Here is a 20,663-nt window from a genome sequence, read left to right as displayed (position 1 = left end):
GTTGGAAGGTGGGGGCGGCGCCCTAGCGCCCTCTATTGGCCAGCCGCCACTGCTACTTGGTTAGTGATACATGGCTTGTAAACAAATTGCCATTTTAGGACGTGTTCAAAAGCAAGGACTGTGTGATCATCTAATTATGCGTAGTTATGTGTTGTTAGCATGTGATGTGCTAAACATGCAGTTAGATGTTCATAGCAATGTTCCTTCTTAGCTGGTAGCTAGCTACCAACAATGGTAGCAAACGTGTCTGATGTGATTCAGAGCGACTTTCTCCGCTATTTGGTTTGAGGTGTACCAACATGTAAATAATTTATATTTCAATGTATGACACATCATTTGGAATAAAACATAAAGCATAATCTGGAAAAAACACAATAATGCCCTACTTGAGGACTTTTTCACCAGACCCTGTCACATATCTGTTCTACTTATTCTGTTTCTATGATGTGACAGACAACAGCAGCACACTGGCGGTTTATTCCACATTATTCCTCTCACACGGACCAGAACACAGTTAGCATTCGGTGTCAATAAAGTTTATTCCATGAAAACAACAATTGACAAAGTTGTCACCATATTCATCCCATTTCTTTCATGTCATTATTACTTATTTAATAAATCAATCATCTGACTCGACAATTACATACCAAAGAGAGATGCCTGACAGACAGTAAGACTATGCTACAGCTATCCTAGCGGTTGGGATGCTAACAGCGCTAGGTAGAGATGCATGTACACAGCTAGCCTAGCGGTTGGGATGCTAACAGCGCTAGATAGAGATGCATGTACACAGCTAGCCTAGCGGTTGGGATGCTAACGAAGCTAGCTATACATTAATGTACATGACAATGACAACGACAGTCAGTCTATCTATACACACTACTAGCATGTTGGAGACGGACTGCGAAGGGACAGGTTAGAGCTGAAGGTCGGCTCAGCGGGACAGGCAGGCAGGAGTCTGTCCACCTCAAACACACTGATGATCCCTCAGACAGATGGGGAGAGGGCAGGGAGGAGGGGCGGGAGGGATGGAAGGGAGGGAGAGAGGGGGAGGACAAGGACGGAGAGAAAGAGAGCTGAACGGAAGAGAGAGACAGGTGGTGAAGAGGAGTGGACCGTTGAGGTATGCATGGGGAGGACACACCTGTCAATCATCCTGTCAACCAATCAGATGATCAACATATGCACCCCCCCCCCCCCCCCCCGAGGCAGCTGTCAGTCGTGTAGCAGACCAACCCCCAGGAGAGGCTGCGGGAGGTAGAAACGGGAGGACGGAGGGCCTCATTGTAATAGCACAGAACTCCTCCGTCTTCCCATTTCTACCTCCAGCAGCCTCCCCTGGCTGTTCCACCAGCCTACCACACTGAGGCAGAATCCTGGGGTGTCTCCGTCACCCCCCCCCCAGCCTCCTCCTCCTCTTTCTCCTCTTCAGTTGTCTCCCAGCTTGAGGAGGGCGAAGGTGTTGGCGAGCTCCAGCGCCTCCTGCAGGGCGTGTGTGTTCCTGCCGGTGGCCTGGGCCGACAGGTCCTTGCCGCCCCCCTTCCCGTCCATGAGCGGGCACACCTCCTGCACCCACTCACTGGCCTTCAGCCCCCGCTGGGCCGTGTCCTGGGGGGAGGGGATACACGTTACACACTACACACACATTACACACTACGTGCTGCCTTAAACTGGTTTAGATCCTACCTACAAGACAGAAGCTATTATGTCCCCATTGGTAACTTTGTGTCTGACCAAATTAAAATGAGGGGTTCCCCAGGGATCAATCCGTGGCCCCCTTCTATTCAATCTCATGCTTCCATGGGGACACATCATAAAAAAGAACAACATTTCCTACCACAACTATTATATGCCGACGACACTCAAATCTACATAGCCCTCTCACCGAACGACTATAGTCCCATCGACAATCTCTGCAATTGTATAACAAATAAACGCCTGGATGACACATAACTTCCTCCAACAAGGACAAAACTGAGATAATTGTATTCAGTGCACCTGACAAAAGATCGAATGTCTCTCTCTCTCTCTCTCTTCAAACTAAAAAACAGGTCAGATATCTTGGTGTAATTCTAGACTCCGATCTAAACTTCAATAGCCACATAAACTCAATAACTAAATCAGCCTACTATCACCTGAAAAATATAACAAGAATGAGAGGTTTCATGTCCAAACAAGACCGTGAAAAACGCTGCTGCTAGGGTCCTAATAAAAACGATGAAGTTTGAACACACTACACCTCTCTAGATCTCTACACTGGCTACCAGTCTCTCAGAATTTAATTCAAAGTACTCCTAATTGCATACAAATCACAAAATGGTCTTGGACCAAAATACATATCAGATCTCCTCCCACCCTATATTCCAGCAAGGCCCAAAAGGTCAGCTGAGACTAATCTGCTAATCATTCCAAGAGTGAAAACAAAACACGGTGCAGCAGCTTTCAGTCACGCTGACGCATGCCCCTGGAACAAACTCCCTGAAGAAATCAAACAGGCCCAAACCCTAAAAATATCTTAATCTAAGCTAAAAACCTTCATGTTTTTGCAGCAGTTATGATTAAACACAAACACTTATTAACGTATTTAATCCATTAACTATTGTCTTATGAAATGTTTCATCTATTTACTTGGTTTTATTCATTGTAGTTTTCATTTGCTCCTCTTGCAGATTTTTTTTTTAGACAGACAGACAGAGACAGACAGGCAGAGAGACAGGAGGCAGACAGAGAGACTGACAGTCAGACAGAGAGACAGACACAGGCAGACAGGCAGGCAGACAGGCAGACAGACAGACAGACAGACACAGACAGACAGAGACAGACAGGCAGACAGGTGTTACCTGGGGGACTTGGCAGAGACAGATGATCTTGCCGGCGTCGGGGTCTACAGTGAACAGCATGGCGGCGGTCTGGGGGGAGTGGGTTTTCAACAGCTTCAGACTCTCGTTCAGGGCCTGGTGGAGGAGGGGGGGGGGGGGAGGGGAGAGGAGAGGAGGAGGATGGGGGGGGGAGGGGAGGGGAGGAGGGTTAGATCATTTTTAAGGACTATCTTTATTATTAAGCTCAACTCATAATATACTAGGGGTGTAACGGTTCACGTATTTGTACCGATTTGTTCTCTACAGTCCTTCGGTTCGGGTCGCATTTCTTTAGCGTTCTTTTACGGCTGCAGAACTTACAGAATTGCAGAATTACAGAAGTAATGCCACAAAGAGATTGTTAGTAATTTGACTAATTACGGTTTCTCAGTTACCTACAATGACGATGGACAAAGACAGGTGGATCAGACCAAAGCTATATGCCGACATTGTTCAACTGCGATCGGGTATGCAGCTGGCTGTACGTCAAACTTGCTCCACTCATTTGAGTCGGCATCCCCCGAATGTGAACATCACAGGTACAAGAAAAAACAGAGTGAAGTGCAAAGCCAACTATGTCATTTTAGCAGCCTCTCGCTAACAATTCAGACCGTGCCAAAGCCATAACAAACGCCATGAGGTGTTTTTATAGCAGCTGACATGCGACCATACTCCCTTGTCGAGAACACAGGTTTTAAACACATGTTTAAAGTAATTGAGTCTCGAGCCTAGCTCCCGTGTCCGCATTTCATCCAGCAAATCATACCAGCCCTTTATAAACAAGCACAAACTACAGTTCTCCACGACTTATCCAAGGCATCTGCCATCACTCTCACAACGTATGGCTGGACATCTAGGATTTGTGAATTTTTACCCTGCTGTACGAAACTGAACCGTGACTTGTGGTACGTATCGAACCGACATTTTTGTGAACTGTTACACCCCTACAATACATAGAAATATAGTTGTTGCTTCCTCCTGCTCTGTGTGTGTGTGTGTGTGTGTGTGTGTGTGTGTGTGTGTGTGTGTGTGTGTGAAGTGTACCAGTACCTTGGCAGAGGCTCCAGTCTCCATCTCCATGACAACCAGAGGCTTGTTGGGGTGGCTGTCAATCATCTCCCGGGTCTGGTCTAGAACCTGGAGGAGGGGCGGGGGGGGGGGGAGAGGAAAGGGGGGGGGGGGGGGAGGACAGGGGTGGGGTTGTTAAATATCTATTCTGTGTCATACTTTAGGCCTATGATCAATACAGTCTGGCATGATCTGATCAATACATCTAGTCTGGCTTTGATCAATACATCTAGTCTGGCCTTGTGTCCCTCCCTCCCTCCCTCCTCCCTCCTCTCCTCCCCTTCCTTCCCCTCTCCCCCCCTCCCCCTCTCTCCCCCTCCTCACCCTCTTCTGTATGTCAGCCTTGAAGGCTCGGTCCAGGTCGTCCATGGTCTCCTCTCCTCCCTCTCTCCTCTCCCCCACCTCTCTCCTCCTTAGGGTTGGGTACCGAAAATCGGTACCGGTAGGTACCGGTTACTTTACATTCGGTATGTACCCGTACCGAATCGCAAAGGAGATTTCGGTGCCTCATTTCGGTACTTTTCTATCTCGCGACGTCACATCGCCTGTTAAATTTCCACTCAGTGAAAGCAGCGAGTACGGAAGGATAACGAGAAGGTTGCTAATAGCAACTTCCGCTAGCGGGTTGGCGTAACGCGACGCTCGACTTATGGGTGCGTTCCGTAACTCGTGCTGGAATTCTGAGCACCACTCGTGGAATGCCTTCTGTCCAATCAAATGACTTGCTCCCCTTATGACGTCGGGCCCAGTGTGCGCTGAGACGCTCTCAGAGCGAGTTTACGAACGCAAGCCTTTGATTGGACAGTGCACTCCAGGATTCGACGCGTCTGTTGATGACGTTGTGCGGATGTGTGGCTGCGTCTCTGCGAGGAGGACAACATGATCGGGGATCTCTTGATATTCGGGTACTGTCCTTATCCTACTACTGTGTCTGAAAAATGAATCGTCATGTCAACATGGACCAGAGAGGGGGAGGGGAGTAGTAGCTGAGCGGCAACAGAGTTTGGATTTTGACGAGGCGGAGGGCTCCAGTTCATCAGAGTTATATTTCCTCTCGGTCTTCTTGGTTCTGGGGGCTATGCAGGCCTCTTCACTAGATCCCTTTTCTAAGAATATTCTGATGTCCTTGAGGGGCTGCCGAACAAGTGTGTACTCGTATTCGACATCAGTACCAACGATAGGCACCCCCAGCTTAATGGAGTCCCCAAGGCTCAGGAGTTTTATTTTCATTTATTTTAATTTGAGTGTATATTTAACTAATATATATTGTGCCTCAGCAATAAAAAAGTGAAAAGCTGTTTAATGTTGTCGACCGTGTTATTATTATATATATATATATATATATGTCATTTAAAAAAATAAAAAGTACCGAATTAAGTACCGTTTTGGTACCGGTACCGTTTTTAAAGTATCGGTTAGGTACCGGTACCGGATAAAACCCAAACGGTACCCAACCCTACTCCTCCTCCTCCCCTCCCCCTCCTCACCCTCTTCTGTATGTCAGCCTTGAAGGCTCGGTCCAGGTCGTCCATGGTCTCCTCTCCTCCCTCTCTCCTCTCCCCCACCTCTCTCCTCCTCCTCCCCTCCCCCTCCTCACCCTCTTCTGTATGTCAGCCTTGAAGGCTCGGTCCAGATCGTCCATGGTCTCCTCTCCTCCCTCTCTCCTCTCCCCCACCTCTCTCCTCCTCCTCCCCTCCCCCTCCTCACCCTCTTCTGTATGTCAGCCTTGAAGGCTCGGTCCAGGTCGTCCATGGTCTCCTCTCCTCCCTCTCTCCTCTCCCCCACCTCTCTCCTCCTCCTCCCCTCCCCCTCCTCACCCTCTTCTGTATGTCAGCCTTGAAGGCTCGGTCCAGATCGTCCATGGTCTCCTCTCCTCCCTCTCTCCTCTCCCCCACCTCTCTCCTCCTCCTCCCCTCCCCCTCCCCTCCTCACCCTCTTCTGTATGTCAGCCTTGAAGGCTCGGTCCAGGTCGTCCATGGTCTTCTTCAGAGCCTTCAGAGCTTCTCTCATCTCATCCTTCTGCCACTGGGAGGTCACTGCCGTGCCTAGGGACTGTTACACACACACACTGTTACACAGAGACACTATGGACTGTTACACAAAGAGACACTGAGTACACACTTACGCGCACGCACGCACACACAGACAGACAGACAGACAGAAGAAAAAGAAAAACCCAGTGAACTTAAGTTAGTTTAGTTACTTTACCTCGAGTTACTAAAGCTGAGTATCTATTTACCTCAGTAACTAAAGCTGAGTATCTATTTACCTCAGTAACTAAAGCTGAGTATCTATTTACCTCAGTCACTAAAGCTGAATATCTATTTACCTCAGTCACTAAAGCCGAGTATCGGTGTGACAAGGCCAGTCTGTTGGATGCATGCGCGGACAGACAGACAGACAGACAGACACACACACCTCGGTCATGTCAGCGATCTCCTTCTGCACGTCTTTGTTGGGGGCAGTCTGACCCTTGACCTTCTCCCCCAGGGTGGACAGACCCTGTCTCAGAGCATCAGCCTTCCTCTGGGCCTGGGGGGAGGGGGGAGGAGGGAGGGGGGTAGGGGGTTAATGTTACAACATTAACATCATCAACATTGGTTACCCAAAACACACACACGCTCACACGCACACTAGCTCACACGCACGCACGCGCACACGCACTCGCACGCACGCACACACACCATCTCCTCTCACCTTCTGAGCCTCAGCCCCCGTCACAGCGACGATCCGGCGTATCCCCTTGGCGATGGCCTCCTCAGACACGATGACGAAGGGAGAGGCGTGGCCTGAGTTCCTCAGATGGCTGACATCACAAACACCTCATCATCATCACAAACACCATCATCATCATCATCATCATAGAAGAAAGCTATTGGCCAGCTGCAATTAGTCCAAAATGCAGCAGCGAGAGTTTTAACCAAAACAAGCAGAAGAGCTCATATAACTCCTATTTTAGAGACTCTACACTGGCTTCCTGTTGAGTTCAGAATAGATTAGCACCAGAATATCAGAAAGACCTTTTGCTAGCATATCAGCCCAATAGAGCTCTCAGGTCTTCTGACGCTGGTTTTCTCTGTGTACCACATGTACAAAAGGATATTTGGTGAGGCTGCATTCTCATTTTATGCACCCAAATTGTGGAATGCACTGCCAGTTTACATTAGGGATGCAACCTCAGCAGATATGTTCAAGTCAAGACTAAAAACTCATATTTGTAATATTGCCTTTAAATTACTAAATAATGAAATTATGATTATATAAAGCACTTTGAGCTGCAACGTTTGCAGGAAAAGCGCTATACAAATAAAAGTTATTATTATTATCATCATCATCACAAACACCATCATCATCATTATTACTATGATAATAATAATTATTAAATGAAAATATACAATTAAAGATGCATGAACACACTACCCCCCCACCCCCTACCTCCCTACCTCCTACCTCCTACCTCCTACCTCCCCCCCCACTACTCACGTTCCTCCGCAGAACTCTATGGAGGTGAGGGACCCGGCGGCGGAGGCAGGGTCAGCCAGCAGGTCCTCCACAGGGATGCCGATGGACACCACGCGCACCGGGTCAGGGTAGGTCTCGTCAAACACCGCCCGCAGGCCCTGGATGGACTTGGCCTCTGCCAGGGGGGTGTCCAGGGCATACACAGGCTGGGGGGGGGGGGGGGCACACACACACATTAACTGTTTATGACATTCAACTGTTGAACTGAAGAATCTTTTTGAACAATGACACATTTCTATTTTATTTTAATTTTTTTTACTTAGGCCCAGGGAGTGTGAGGGAGTGTGAGGGAATGTGAGAGAGTGAGGGTTATTTGTGCTCCTGACTCCACTAAGCATGTAGCAAAAAAAGTCATCCGACGTAAATCCGACATTCCTACGCTGAGATATGACCGTTTTCACTCACGTCCCCCACTCGCGGATATCAGGAAGTAGCGCCATATATAAGCGCTATAGCCCTCCCCTACCCCCCCCCCCCCCCCCCCCACCTTGTTATCTCTGATCATGGCACAGGCGATCTCCTCCCTCCCTCCCCCCTCCCTGCCCTACCTCCCACCTCACCTTGTTATCTCTGATCATGGCACAGGCCTCCCCCCTCCCTCCCCTCTGATCATGGCACAGGCCTCCCCCCTCTCTGATCATGGCACAGGCCTCCCCCCTACCTCCCCCCTCCCTCCCTCCCCCCTCCCTGCCCTACCTCCCACCTCACCTTGTTATCTCTGATCATGGCACAGGCGATCTCCTCAGTGCGTCGGACCTCCCCGGGGGAGAGGGCTCCCTTGGCGGTGAAGTCGAAGCGCAGGCGGTCGGGGGCCACCAGGGACCCCCTCTGGTCCGCCTCCCCCAGCACCCCCCGCAGGGCGAAGTTCAGGATGTGGGTGGCGGTGTGGTTACTCATGATGGGCCTCCTCCTCGCCTGGGGGGAGGAGGAGAGGAGGGATGGGGGGAGGGAGAGAGAGAGGAGGGATGGGGGAGAGAGAGAGGGAGAGAGGGATGTGGGAGAGAGAGAGAGAGAGGAGGGAAGGAGAGGACTAGTTTAGTGTGACCCTGTGGCAAAAAACAAATGTTATATCTTTGCACTCGATCAAATTTCAGGACCCTCCTTTCATGACTTTTCCTAGATATATGGGTTCTACCACCCAGTATCCTTACATTTTCAAAATCACATCAGGATAAGCTAATATGAAGCTATTTTGCAGTTTTTCTGTGTCGGAGGCAGGCTAATTTACAAGACGGCCAACTAGTGGTTGTTGTGTGTCAGTAGCAGCTTCCCATTGTAAAGACTATGGTCATTTGACCTCCTCTCTTATAGTAGGTGAAAAAGGCACGGCTGTTCTAGTGTTAAAGGGATGGGGTTCAGCCTATTTTCATGTCTCGTTAAATATGTGACACGTTCTAGTCTTCTGACTTCTCTTGAAACACGGAACTACGTTTCAACGCTGTTGAGAATCACAACACAAACTCGCTAGTCAAGCCAAAATACTGCAACGCAATGGATTGGGTGAGTAATCCCCACTGTTACCTAGTTAACTATAACACTACTTTACATTAATAGCAGGCTCACAAAACAAGCTGTGTTAGTTGACTAGCGATGTGGGTTAGGGTTGGAATCAGATCATTACATCAGATCTCGATATGAGGACCAAAGCATTAGAACATGTCACATGCGATGTCATCCTTTTAAGACTAAACCTGAAACACAGACAGACAGAGAGCCTCCATTGCTTAATGTTGGTGCAGGAAACCAGCCTCTTCGATTGACAGGAAGTGACAACGGGGTGACAGGAAGTGATGCGTTACCTCGTCCACGTGCAGGGTGAGGCGGTCCCCGACCTTCAGGGTCCCGTAGACGGTGCCCACGTGCAGCACGTAGCCCCCCCGCACCTGGGTGTTCTTTACTGTGAACTCCATCTTCTGTGGGGGGGGGAGGGAGGGGGGGTGACAGTCAATTGTCATAATTTCATATTGCTGGTATTTTCATATCTGGTTTAGATTGCCTTGAAAATATTTCAGAATCCCTTGCCTTGAAAATATTTCAGACTTGACTCTATTAAAATATTAAAACTTTAATAGATACATATTTAAGACTTGACTTTATGATACCAATGTTCTTTATCAATTTAGACAACCTCTGCCTTTAGGGCTGCGTTACCGTGCTAAGCTAAGGGCTGTGTTAGCGTGCTAAGCTAACGGCTGTGTTAGTGTGCTAAACTAAAGGCCTCACGTCGGCGGCGGCGTCGTCCTCCAGCAGCATGTAGCCCTCGTCGTAGCTCTGCCCTCCCTGCTCGGCGTAGAAGGAGGTGGAGTCCAGCAGCACGCCCACCTGCTGCCCCGTCACCACCTCCTCTACGAAGGCACGCTCCCTCCGCAGGGCCAGGACCCGGCCCACAGGACGCCCGAAGTCTGGGAGGGAGAGGACAGGCTTAATAATAATAATAACAATAATAATAACAATAATAATAATAACGTAACTTTTTATAGCCCCAGGGGCCCTAAGTCTGGCCAGGGAGAGTACAGGCTTAATACAGGGTGTCTGTGTGTGTGTCCGTGTCTGTCTGTGTCCATGTGTGTGTCTGTCTGTCTGTCTGTCTGTCTGTGTCAGTGTCCGTGTGTGTGTGTCTGTCTGTCTGTGTCCGTGTGTGTGTCTGTCTGTGTCCGTGTGTCCGTGTCTGTCTGTGTCAGTGTGTGTGTCTGTCTGTCTGTGTCCGTGTGTGTGTGTCAGTGTCCGTGTGTGTGTGTGTGTCTGTCTGTCTGTGTCAGTGTGTCTCACCATAGCTGCCCGTGTCATCGGCGGTGTAGGTGTATTTGGGGGAGTCGTCCGTGGGCGGGATGTTCTTGGTCCTCAGTTCCTCGATGGCATAGATGTCCAGCATCAGGTGGTCCTGATCACCTGACCCCTTACCCTGGGACTTCACCTGGGAGGGACACACACGGACACACACAGGGTCATGTTTAAGAGCATGTGTCATGTATTCATTAGAACAGTGTTTTTCAACCACTGTGCCGCGGCACACTAGTGTGAGAGATCATCAGATGTGCCGTGGGAAATGATCAAATTCGACTTAATTGGTCCAGAAAAATTAAGGCAAAAAAAAAAGAAAAAGATTTCATACAGCTCTCTTATGGTTGCGCATAGGTGGTAGGCCTGTAGGTGGCGGTAGCTCGATTAATAGCTTAATCTGACGTTGTTGATTTTTATATATTTAGAGAGAATTAGAGATGCGGGCAGACAAGTGACAATGCTAACAACAAAGATGGATACATATTTGAAGAAAGATCCTGCTGCACCGACTCCATTGTGCTTTGTGGTGGACAGCTATCAAACAGTGCCATGGTCCCTAGCAAGCTTAAACACAATCTGCAAACAAAACACCCGTCACTCCAAAACAAGGACACAGAAATTAAAGAAATTGCCAAAGTTCCCCTCTCGATTAAGACGATAGCCAGACGCATTGCTGACATGTCTGCAGATATCGAAAGTGTTGTTTTGGAGAAGATACGTGGCAGTGGGCAGTTTGCTTTGCAACTTGAGTCTTGGCTCAACTCTTGGCCAATGCACGCTTTGTGGATGGAGACACAATCACAGAAAATGTCTTTTTTGCAAGACATTGCATAAAAAAAAGAACAGGGGAGGAAATATTTCAGATCACATCAGAGTATGTCGAACAAGGAGGACTTCAGTGGAACAGCTGCGTAAGTGTCTGCACTGATGGAGCAGCAGCTATTACATTTACATTTTTGCATTTAGCAGACGCCTTATTCCAAAGCGACTTACAATCAATACATTTGAATGCTAAGCATGTGAATCATCATCACCATTCGTGGCAGGAAGAGTAATCTAGCTCAGGCTCGGGGCCACTGATAGAAGGAGAAACCTTCTTCTACCACCTTTTTCTAAAACCTTTTTATTTTTTTTTAATACTGGAGGAACAGAGAAGCAGTACAAAGGGGGGCGATAGAAGTTCTTAGGGACACAGTAGAGGGGAAAGCGGACGTCTTTAGGAGACGTAGTGCTGAGGGGCAGAACTTTACCGAGACTTTACCAGCGGAGATATCTGATGTGTTGAATGCTGTTGCTCGTATGGTAAACTTTGTAAAAACAAGACCTCTGAAAAGCCGCTTATTTGCAGCATTATGTGAAGAGATGGGAGCGGAGCATAAGACGTTATTGCTCCATACGGCGGTCCGATGATTGTCCCGCGGAAAAGTGCTGGCCCGCGTGTTTGAGTTACGGGAGGAGCTGAAAACCTTTTTAACTGATGAGAAGTGTGATGACGCAAAGCTGCTTGCAAGTGACAAATTGTGCGCAAGGCTCGCATACATGGCCAACATACAGGGCCAACATACAGGGCCAGGCTTCGCATTGAGTTAGTATAACGACAAGTTCTTATAATGTTCCGTATATAATAGGCTACTATGTATCATTTTGTAACATTTGGGATGGCGGTGTGCCGTGGGATTTTTTCAAGGTAAGAAATGTGCCGTGGCACAAAAAAGGTTGAAAAACACTGCATTAGAAGACTTAACCATTAAGACAAACACACTGGACAGGGACTAGGAGGTAGGGGCTAGGGGCTAGGGGGTAGGGGCTAGGGGGTAGGAGATAGGGGGTAGGAGGTAGGGGCTAGGGGGTAGGGGCTAGGGGGTAGGAGATAGGGGGTAGGAGGTAGGGGCTAGGGGGTAGGGGCTAGGGAGTAGGGGCTCGAGGGTAGGGTCTAGGAGGTAGGGTCTAGGAGGTAGGGGTTAGGAGGTAGGGGCTAGAGGGTAGGGGCTAGAGGGTAGGGGCTAGGAGGTAGGGGCTAGGAGGTAGGGGCTAGGAAGTAGGGGCTAGGAAGTAGGGGCTAGGACGTAGGGGCTAGGAGGTAGGGGCTAGGAGGTAGGGGCTAGGAGGTATGGGGGTAGGGGGTAGGTCACCTGTGCAGCCCTCTTTTCCTCCTCGAAGGCGGCGGTGTCTACGACCATCCCTCTCTCCTCTGCGATCAGAGCCGTCAGGTCCAGGGGGAACCCGTAGGTGTCATACAACAACCAGGCTGTGTCACCTGGAGGGAGGGGCGGGGGAGGAAGGGGAAAGAGTTTAATGAAGTGTATGTAATGAAGTGTGTAGTGTATAGGGTGTAGTGCGTAGTGTGTAGTGCGTAGTGTATAGGGTGTAATGTGTAGGGTGTAGTGCGTATTGTATAGGGTGTAGTGTATAGGGTGTAGGGTGTAGTATATAGGGTGTAGTGTATAGGGTGTAGTGTGTAGGGGTTACTAGGGTTACCAGGGATGGTCTTGCTGTCTCCCAGACTCTGGATCTTGCGGTCCAGGATCTTGCGCCCCCTGCTGAGCGTCTTGAGGAACTGCGCCTCCTCCTCGTTGATGATGTCCTTCACCATCTCAGGGTCCTTCCTCAGCTCCGGGAACGCCTCGCCCTGGGGGAGGGGGGAGGGGGGAGGGGGGGAGGGAGGAGGAGGAGGGGGAGGAGGGGGGTGGGAGGGGTGTGAGTATGGGTGCTTGGAGTGATCTCTCTGAACGCCTCACCCTGGGGGGTAGGTTGAAAACAAGTTTAGTACTTGTTCCACGTGAAAATGTCTTGAGTCAACTTTTACGTGCCGGACCAGGCAATGTTCAGGCTTCAGTTCACACCTAAACCTTCCCTGCATTTTCCAAGGAATTACTTGACCGGGTACAAGATTTCCCTTGAAAATCCGTTCACTCATGCCCCTTACCAGGTAAATTCCATGGAATTTTATGGGAAAGCTCTTATGTGTGAATGAGGTTTGTGTGAGTGTGTGTGTGTGTGTGTGTGTGTGTGTGTGTGTGTGTGTGTGTGTGTGTGTGTGTGCACATGCAAGAGAGAGAGAGAGAGAAAGACAGAGAGAGAGAGAGACAGACAGAGACAGACAGAGACAGACAGAGAGAGACAGAGAGACAGAGAGACAGACAGACAGACAGAGACAGACAGAGAGGCAGACAGACAGACAGACAGACAGGCAGGCAGACAGATAGACAGGCAGACAGACAGGTGTTGTCCTCACCAGACTCTGGACCACCACGTCCACCAGCGAGGAGAAGAATCCCCTCTGAGCCCCCAGCTTCTCATGAGAGTACCTGACCGCCCTCCTCAGGATCCGCCTCAACACATACCTGGGAGGGGGGGGGGGGGGTCAATACACTGATACACATCAACACATACCTGGGAGGGGGGGGGGGGGTCAATACACTGATACACCTCAACACATACCTGGGAGGGGTCAATACACTGATACACCTCAACACATACCTGGGAGGGGGGGGGTCAATACACTGATACACCTCAACACATACCTGGGGGGGGGGGTCAATACACTGATACACCTCAACACATACCTGGGGGGGGGGGTCAATACACTGATACACCTCAACACATACCTGGGGGGGCGGGGGGGGTTTGGCTAAAATCCTGGAATCATTGATGAATGTCCAAGTTAAAGCATTTCTCTCTAACCACTCTGCTTTAAGCCCTCATCAATCTGGCTTTAGAGCTAAATCATCAGTACAATCTCAGCCACCACTTTAGTTGTTAATGATATAGTATCCGCCCTGGACAAAAAGAAACATTGTGCTGCCCTATTTATTGATCTGTCAAAAGCGTTTGATACGGTTGATCTTCTCCTCTTCTAAAAGGACTATACAGTGTTGGTTTTAATAGCAGCGCTTGCGGTTGGTTCCAGAGCTATTTATCTGGTAGACAACAATGTGTGGAATTGGGGAGAGCCCAGTCGGAATTATTACCCATTACAAAAGGTGTTCCACAAGGGTCGATCCTGGGCCCTGTTTTATTCACTATTTATATTAATGACATTATTGTATCCCTGAGTTGTTGTCAAGCTCATCTGTACGCGGATGACACAATTATCTACTACACTGCTGACTCTGTACAATCAGCTATTGACAATCTACAACTCTCATTTAATGTTTTGCAAGATCAGCTCATTGGCCTTAAGCTTGTACTCAATGCAAGCAAAACTAAATGTATGGTGTTCTCTAGGGCCAGAGATATCCCTCAAAATAGTTTGCATATTTCGACTAGAAATGGGTCTGTCATAGAGAAGGTTACAGAATATAAATATCTTGGAATCTGGCTAGATGATCAATTTTAATTTAAATATCATATAGACAATCTTGCTTGTAAAATAAGGAAAAAAAAAGTTTTTGTATACAGGAAGAGAACCAGTTTTCTAATGACATGCATAAAGAGGGTTGTCGAACCCTTTGTCCTTTGGGAGTTTTAGAAATGTAATTGCTGATCTGCCTGCGACAGTTTGCAATTGTTTTGAGTTTTTTGCCCCATTCTGTACTTTATATATGTCTTTATATTTTATGATGTCTTATGTCTTTACTGCTTCTTCATTTATCAATGTTTATTGTTAACTTGATGAATAACTTGTTGAATAATCTGTATGTCTCGACAACATTGGCCAAATGAGGGTGACCTCAATTGTCCTTTTGAAAATAAATAAAGGTTTGAAATGAAATTTCAGTCAGACAGGCTCACCCTCGGCCGGTGTTGTCGGGGCGACCTCCGTCAGACAGGGCGATGGTGATGGTGCGGGCGTGGTCCGCCAGGACGCGGTAGGCCATGTCTACGCCGTCAGCGTCCTCTGACCCCACCTTCCCTGTGTATGCCCTGGCCCCCGTGCCCTGGAACACACACAGACGCAGACGCACGCACACACACACACACACACACAGACACAGACGCAGACGCAGACGCACACGCACACAGACAGACACACACACACACACACAAACACACAGGGGCATACGCACACGCGCACAGATGCGCACGCAACCGGCACACATGGACACACGGACACGGACACGGACACACACACACACACACACACACACACACGCCATGAGTTCAAATCCCACCTGGGAACACCACCACTAGTAGTGTGCCCTTGAGTAAGGCACTCAGACTCCAGGGAGACAGCCTGGTCGTACCTCCTGGATGGCCTGGAAGTAGGGTATGAAGAGGTCCGTGTCGTAGTTGGACATCTTGTTCTGCAGGACGGAGACCAGGCGCTCCAGGCCCATGCCCGTGTCAATGCTCTTCTTAGGGAGGGGCTTCAGCTCAGTCTCTGACTCCCTGGGGGGGGGGGTTAGGGTGGAGGGGGAGGGACACACACACACAGTCTTATAGTCCTACATACGGTACTGGTTCACTTTCACTGAAATATGTGTGTGTGAGAGAGAGAGTGAGACAGAGAGAGAGAGAGAGAGAGAGAGAGAGAGAGAGAGAGAGAGAGAGAGAGAGAGAGAGAGAGAGAGAGAGAGAGACAGACAGAGAGTGTATACATGGTGGTCAGGTCCAGGGTGGTGTGTATGTGTGTGTGTGTCTGCCACCTGTGTGTGTGTGTGTGTGTGTGTATGTGTATATGTGTGTGTGTGTGTGTGTGTGTGTCAGTTTTTATACTGTAAGAAGACCAGGTTCCATATCTTCAGGACGTTGATGTGTGTGTGTGTGTCTGTACCTGTTGTACTGGATGAAGACCAGGTTCCATATCTCCAGGACGTTGGGGTCGTCCATGTTGACCAGGTGAGCGGCGTCGCGGCCCCCCAGGCGGTCGTAGTGCACCTCGCTGCAGGGCCCGCACGGCCCCGTGTCCCCCATCTCCCAGAAGTTGTCCTTCATGCTGCCTGGCAGGATACGACTCTCATCCATCCTGGAAGAGAGAGAGAGAGAGAGAGAGAGAGACACACAGACACAGACACAGAGACACAGACACAGACACAGACACAGAGACACAGACACACACACACACACACAAAATTGATTAAAAGCTATTTTCGCTGTGTTCTGTCCTCTTTTGAGAGCACGCCATGTGAAACTACTTTTCTCTGACTCGCCTTATTTCAAAGCGACTTACCTGGTCAAGTGTGTAGTGTGTAGTGTATAGGGGTTAAGGTGTAGTGTGTAGTGCGTAGTGTGTAGTGTGCAGGGTGTAGTGTATAGGGGTTAGGGTGTAGGGTGTAGTGTGTAGTGCGTAGTGTGTAGTGTGCAGGGTGTAGTGTATAGGGGTTAGGGTGTAGGGTGTAGTGCTCACCCCAGGTCCAGCCAGATCTGTTTACACTCCAGGTCAGGCTCCAGGCCGGCCTCCTCGTGCCCTCCGAAGTAGGTGACGTACAGACGCTCGATGGGGATGCCGAACTCCACCGTCAACAGCTCCAGAGCCATCTGACAGGCCAGTTGCTGCAGGGGGGGGGGCGAGCGATGGCGGGAGGGAGGGAGGGAGAAGCAGTGGTTAGTATTATGAAGAGTCAGAGATATGAGCTGTTTATTAAATATTAAAGACTGCTGCTTCATTGTTATAGGGTTACCCTCCCTCCCTCCCTCCACCCCTCCCTCCCTCCCTCCCTCCCTCCACCCCTCCTTCCCTCCACCTATCCCTCTACCCCCTCCCCTCACCTTGAAGTAGTCACCAAAAGACCATGACCCCAGCATCTCAAAGAAGGTGTGGTGGTAGACGTCCTTCCCTACGTCGTCCAGGTCGTTGTGTTTGCCCCCGGCACGGATGCACTTCTGGGTGTTGGCCGCGCGCCGCAGCCGGGCCATGGGGTGGGACGGGTCGATGGTGTTCAGGAAGATGGGCTTGTACTGGAGGGGGAGGTGGGGGGGAGGGGGAGGGGGGACATTAGGATGAATAAGAGTCGGCTTTCAGATGACTTGAACGATTGTCAAACAGAGCCAAAAGATGTTTGAACAACAGGATGACGGACATTGAAACACAGCAGGAAAAGGTGTAAATATCAGTTGGCGGAGGGAGGGAGGGAGGGAGGGAAAGACTGGTGGAGGGAGGCTAGGATGGAAAGACTGGCAGAGGGAGGGAGGTATGGAAGGAGGGAAGGATGGATGGAAAGACTGGTGGAGGGAGAGGTGGAGGGAAGGATGGAAAGACTGGTGGAGGCAAGGATGGAAAGACTGGTGGAGGCAGGGGTGGAAGGAGGGAGAGGCAGAGGGAGGGGCAGAAAGGGAGGGATGGAGGGATGGAAAGTCTGGCGCAGGGGGGGGAGGGAGGGATGGGTGGAAGGAGGGATGGAAGGAGGGCTGGAGGGAGTAAAGGAGACTGGCAGAGGGAGGCAGAGAGGGATGGAGAGAGGGAAGGAGGGAGGGAGGAAAGTAGAGATGGAAAGACTGGCAGAGGGAGGGATGGAGGGAAGGAAGTAGAGATGGAAAGACTGGCAGAGGGAGGCAAAGAGGGATGGATGGAGGGAGGGATGGAGGCAGAGAGAGGTGGAAGGATGGAGAGAAGGAGGGAGGCAGAGAGGGAGAGATGGAAGGATGGAGGGAAGGACGAAGGGAGGGATGAGGATGGGTACCTGGTTCATGCCGGCGTTGGCGAACAGCAGCGTGGGGTCATCCAATGGGATGACAGCGGAGGAGTGGACGTACTGGTGGTCATAGCGACGGAAGAAGTCGATGAACTTCTGGCGGATCTGAACGGCCGTCAGAGAAGAGTCCATTCTGGAAGAGCTGCCTAACACACACACACACACACACACACACACACACACACACACACACACAGCTGGTTAGAGAGACCAGGTGTTTATGACCAGAGGGTCTTGCAGCAACTGACCTGACCTGTCAGGCATCATTCTTGTGTGCCTCGCCCCTCCCTCCCTCCCTCCCTCCCTCCCCTCCCCCAAATAGCAGAGAAACAGCAGGATGAGTGTGAGACTAAAGCACTGTGAGGACCTGTAGTGACATGTTTCCATGTAGACAGATGTGTGGTTTCAGGTTATAGCATGAGAGGAAAACAGTCCACTTTATCAACCTATCAGGCCTATGGTGACAGACAGACAGGTCTATGACAGACAGACAGACAGACAGGCCTATAGTGACAGACAGACAGGTCTATGCACTGTCAGACAGACAGACAGGTCTATGCACTGTCAGACAGACAGACAGACAGGTCTATGATGACAGACAGACATACTTGAAGTCCATGAAGACAGACCTTCGCACCCTGCACTAGCTCCCGATAGCATCTTGCATCATCAGATTCAAGACCCTGGTGCTTGCCTACCAGGCAGCAAAAGGGACAGCCCCTGCCTACCTGCAGGCAATGGTCACCCCCCAAACTTCAGCCAGTTCACTCCACTCCTCCACCTCTGCTGGCCGCCTGGCCCCACCACCTCTACGCCAACACGGCAGTCACACTGCCCGGTCACGTCTCTTCACTACACTGGCTCCCCGCCGTTGGAAAGAGCTTCCCACGGCTGTGAGAACTGCAGAGTCACTACCCATCTTCCGTCGGAGACTGAAGACCTCCATCTCTTCAGGCTACACCTTAACTGCTCCTCCTGAGACATCTACTACCCCCCAGCACTGTCTCCTGGAGTCCTGTGACACCTGCTTCCCCCTATACTGTGTCTACTAAGATTTCTACTACCCCCCTTGTACTGTTTCTCCAGTGTCTATAATCTTTTAAAAAATGTTTTATAATCTTTCTTTCTTGCTTCTTCTATCACGACGACTGCCAATGGCCCCTGGCCTGAGCTAGATTACTCTTCCTGCTACGACTGGTGAATTGATGATTTACTTGCTTAGTCACTTTGGAATAAGGCATCTGCTAAATGCCAAAAATGTAAATGAAATGTAACATATTCCTGGGGTTCATGGCTGGTGTGTGTGTGTGTGTGTGTGTGTGTGTGTGTGTGTGTGTGCGTGTGTGTGTCATCCCCAGACTCCCTACCTCTCAGTCCAAACTAACCCAACAGGAAAGATGGCCTCTCCCCCTCAGGTCAACTGTCATTAAGTCACCGTTCCACCGTGTGTGTGTGTGAGTGGTTGTATGAGTGAGTGGTTGTATGAGTGAGTGAGTGGTTGTATGAGTGAGTGAGTGTGTACGAGTGAGTGTGTGTATGAGTGAGTGAGTGAGTGTGAGTCTGAGTGTATGAGTGAGTGTGTGTATGAGTGAGTGAGTGTGAGTCTGAGTGTATGAGTGAGTGTGTGTATGCGTGTTTGTATGAGTGAGTGAGTGTATGAGTGAGTGTATGAGTGAGTGTGTGTATGAGTGTGTGTATGAGTGAGTGAGTGATTGTGTGAGTGAGTGTGAGTCTGAGTGTGTGTATGAGTGAGTGTGAGTGAGTGTGAGTGAGTGAGTGTGTGTTATTCTAAGGTAAAGCCGTTTGTTTTTCTCAGGTGAAGTCGTTTATCCCGGTTATAATTAAACAGCAGCAGTCGGTTTTTATTCCCTCCGGTGGACTGCAGCAGGAAACAGCCGAGCCCCGCGGGGACCCCGGGCCCCACGGACGGAAAACATCCTGTGTCCCGCTCCTGACTACCGGAGCCCCGCTTTGACAACACAACACACCGCTAAGCCGACATGAATGACTACCGGAGGACCATATGTTGGAGTATGATGTATGATGTTCATACCATGGAAGCGGATAGGCATGTTATCGGTAGAATTATATCAACAGTACAGTGTTCACTCACACACACACACACACACACACACACACACACACACACACACACACACACACACACACACACACACACACACACACACACACACACACACACACACACACACACACACACACACACACACACACACACACACACACACACACACACACACACACACACACACACACACACACACACACACACACACACACACACACACACACACAGTGTGGCAGGTTTACAGCTTATAGCCACCTGGCTCCCAGTCATTGAATCTCTGCTAACGTCAGCTAGTAACGTTTCAAGGAGCTCAGTCTCGCTGTGTTTTTCATCCATTTCACAATGCAACATTAGACGTATTTATATAACCAACTATTGTATTGAATTCAATCAGAGGTTTTCAAATTGTAATACTCACAAAGTAGATATATATATATGTGTGTGTGTGATGAATCTTCCACCGCCGCTGCTGTCTGACTCTCCACGCTGCCGCAGTGACAGAGCCCGCCCACATGCACACTCTATTGGCTGGACGGGACCCACACGCTCACCCTATTGGCTGGACTAGACCGGCACTTCGGCGAGACTCCGTTTCTATTGGCTGTAATCCGCCACCCCGTCAAACCCCAGACTGATGTAACTACCGTAAATCCTCTAATATTGGTCGGAATGGAGGCCACTATTAGAGGGTTTACGGTCGTCTCGTTGGCTGATGCAATGGAAAGAAAACTAGTCAGACTAGTGCTTTAACTATCCAAGATTATATCATCT

General features: G+C 49.7%; 1 protein-coding gene across 2 annotated transcripts; it reads right to left on the bottom strand.

Annotated features, from left to right (window-relative positions):
* Positions 1-1,372: 1,372 nt before the first annotated feature.
* Positions 1,373-20,376, bottom strand: LOC308165287 (alanine--tRNA ligase, cytoplasmic-like). 2 transcript variants are annotated; one of them, XM_080539442.1, is made up of 21 exons: positions 20,311-20,376; positions 17,792-17,949; positions 16,881-17,069; positions 16,519-16,664; positions 15,946-16,137; positions 15,416-15,560; positions 14,964-15,109; positions 13,465-13,573; positions 12,708-12,858; positions 12,362-12,486; positions 10,218-10,362; positions 9,672-9,850; positions 9,248-9,361; positions 8,157-8,363; positions 7,410-7,594; positions 6,624-6,732; positions 6,345-6,458; positions 5,859-5,978; positions 3,909-3,995; positions 2,841-2,954; positions 1,373-1,608 (listed from the first exon to the last, which is right to left on the bottom strand). In XM_080539442.1, exons 2-21 carry the CDS (start codon positions 17,933-17,935, stop codon positions 1,429-1,431), a joined length of 2,901 nt encoding a protein of 966 aa, XP_080395568.1. In that variant the 5' UTR covers positions 17,936-17,949; positions 20,311-20,376; the 3' UTR covers positions 1,373-1,428. The 2 variants fall into 2 exon arrangements, with proteins under 2 accessions (XP_080395568.1, XP_080395569.1); XM_080539443.1 differs by having other exon boundaries at positions 20,307-20,350.
* Between the last annotated feature and the right edge of the window lie 287 nt (positions 20,377-20,663).

The sequence above is a fragment of the Nansenia antarctica genome (assembly GCF_963989245.1).
Source record: "Nansenia antarctica genome assembly, chromosome: 9".
NCBI classification, from domain to species: domain Eukaryota; kingdom Metazoa; phylum Chordata; class Actinopteri; order Argentiniformes; family Microstomatidae; genus Nansenia; species Nansenia antarctica.
This window is presented reverse-complemented; position numbering and strand designations above follow the sequence as displayed.

Excerpts from the sequence above, each read along its gene's own strand:
- LOC308165287 (XM_080539442.1), bottom strand. The coding sequence starts at position 17,935 with ATGGACTCTTCTCTGACGGCCGTTCAGATCCGCCAGAAGTTCATCGAC. Across the intron at positions 17,070-17,791 it reads CCAACGCCGGCATGAACCAG|TACAAGCCCATCTTCCTGAA; the intron begins GTACCCATCCTC and ends CTCCCCCTCCAG. Across the intron at positions 10,363-12,361 it reads AGGAAAAGAGGGCTGCACAG|GTGAAGTCCCAGGGTAAGGG; the intron begins GTGACCTACCCC and ends TGTCCCTCCCAG.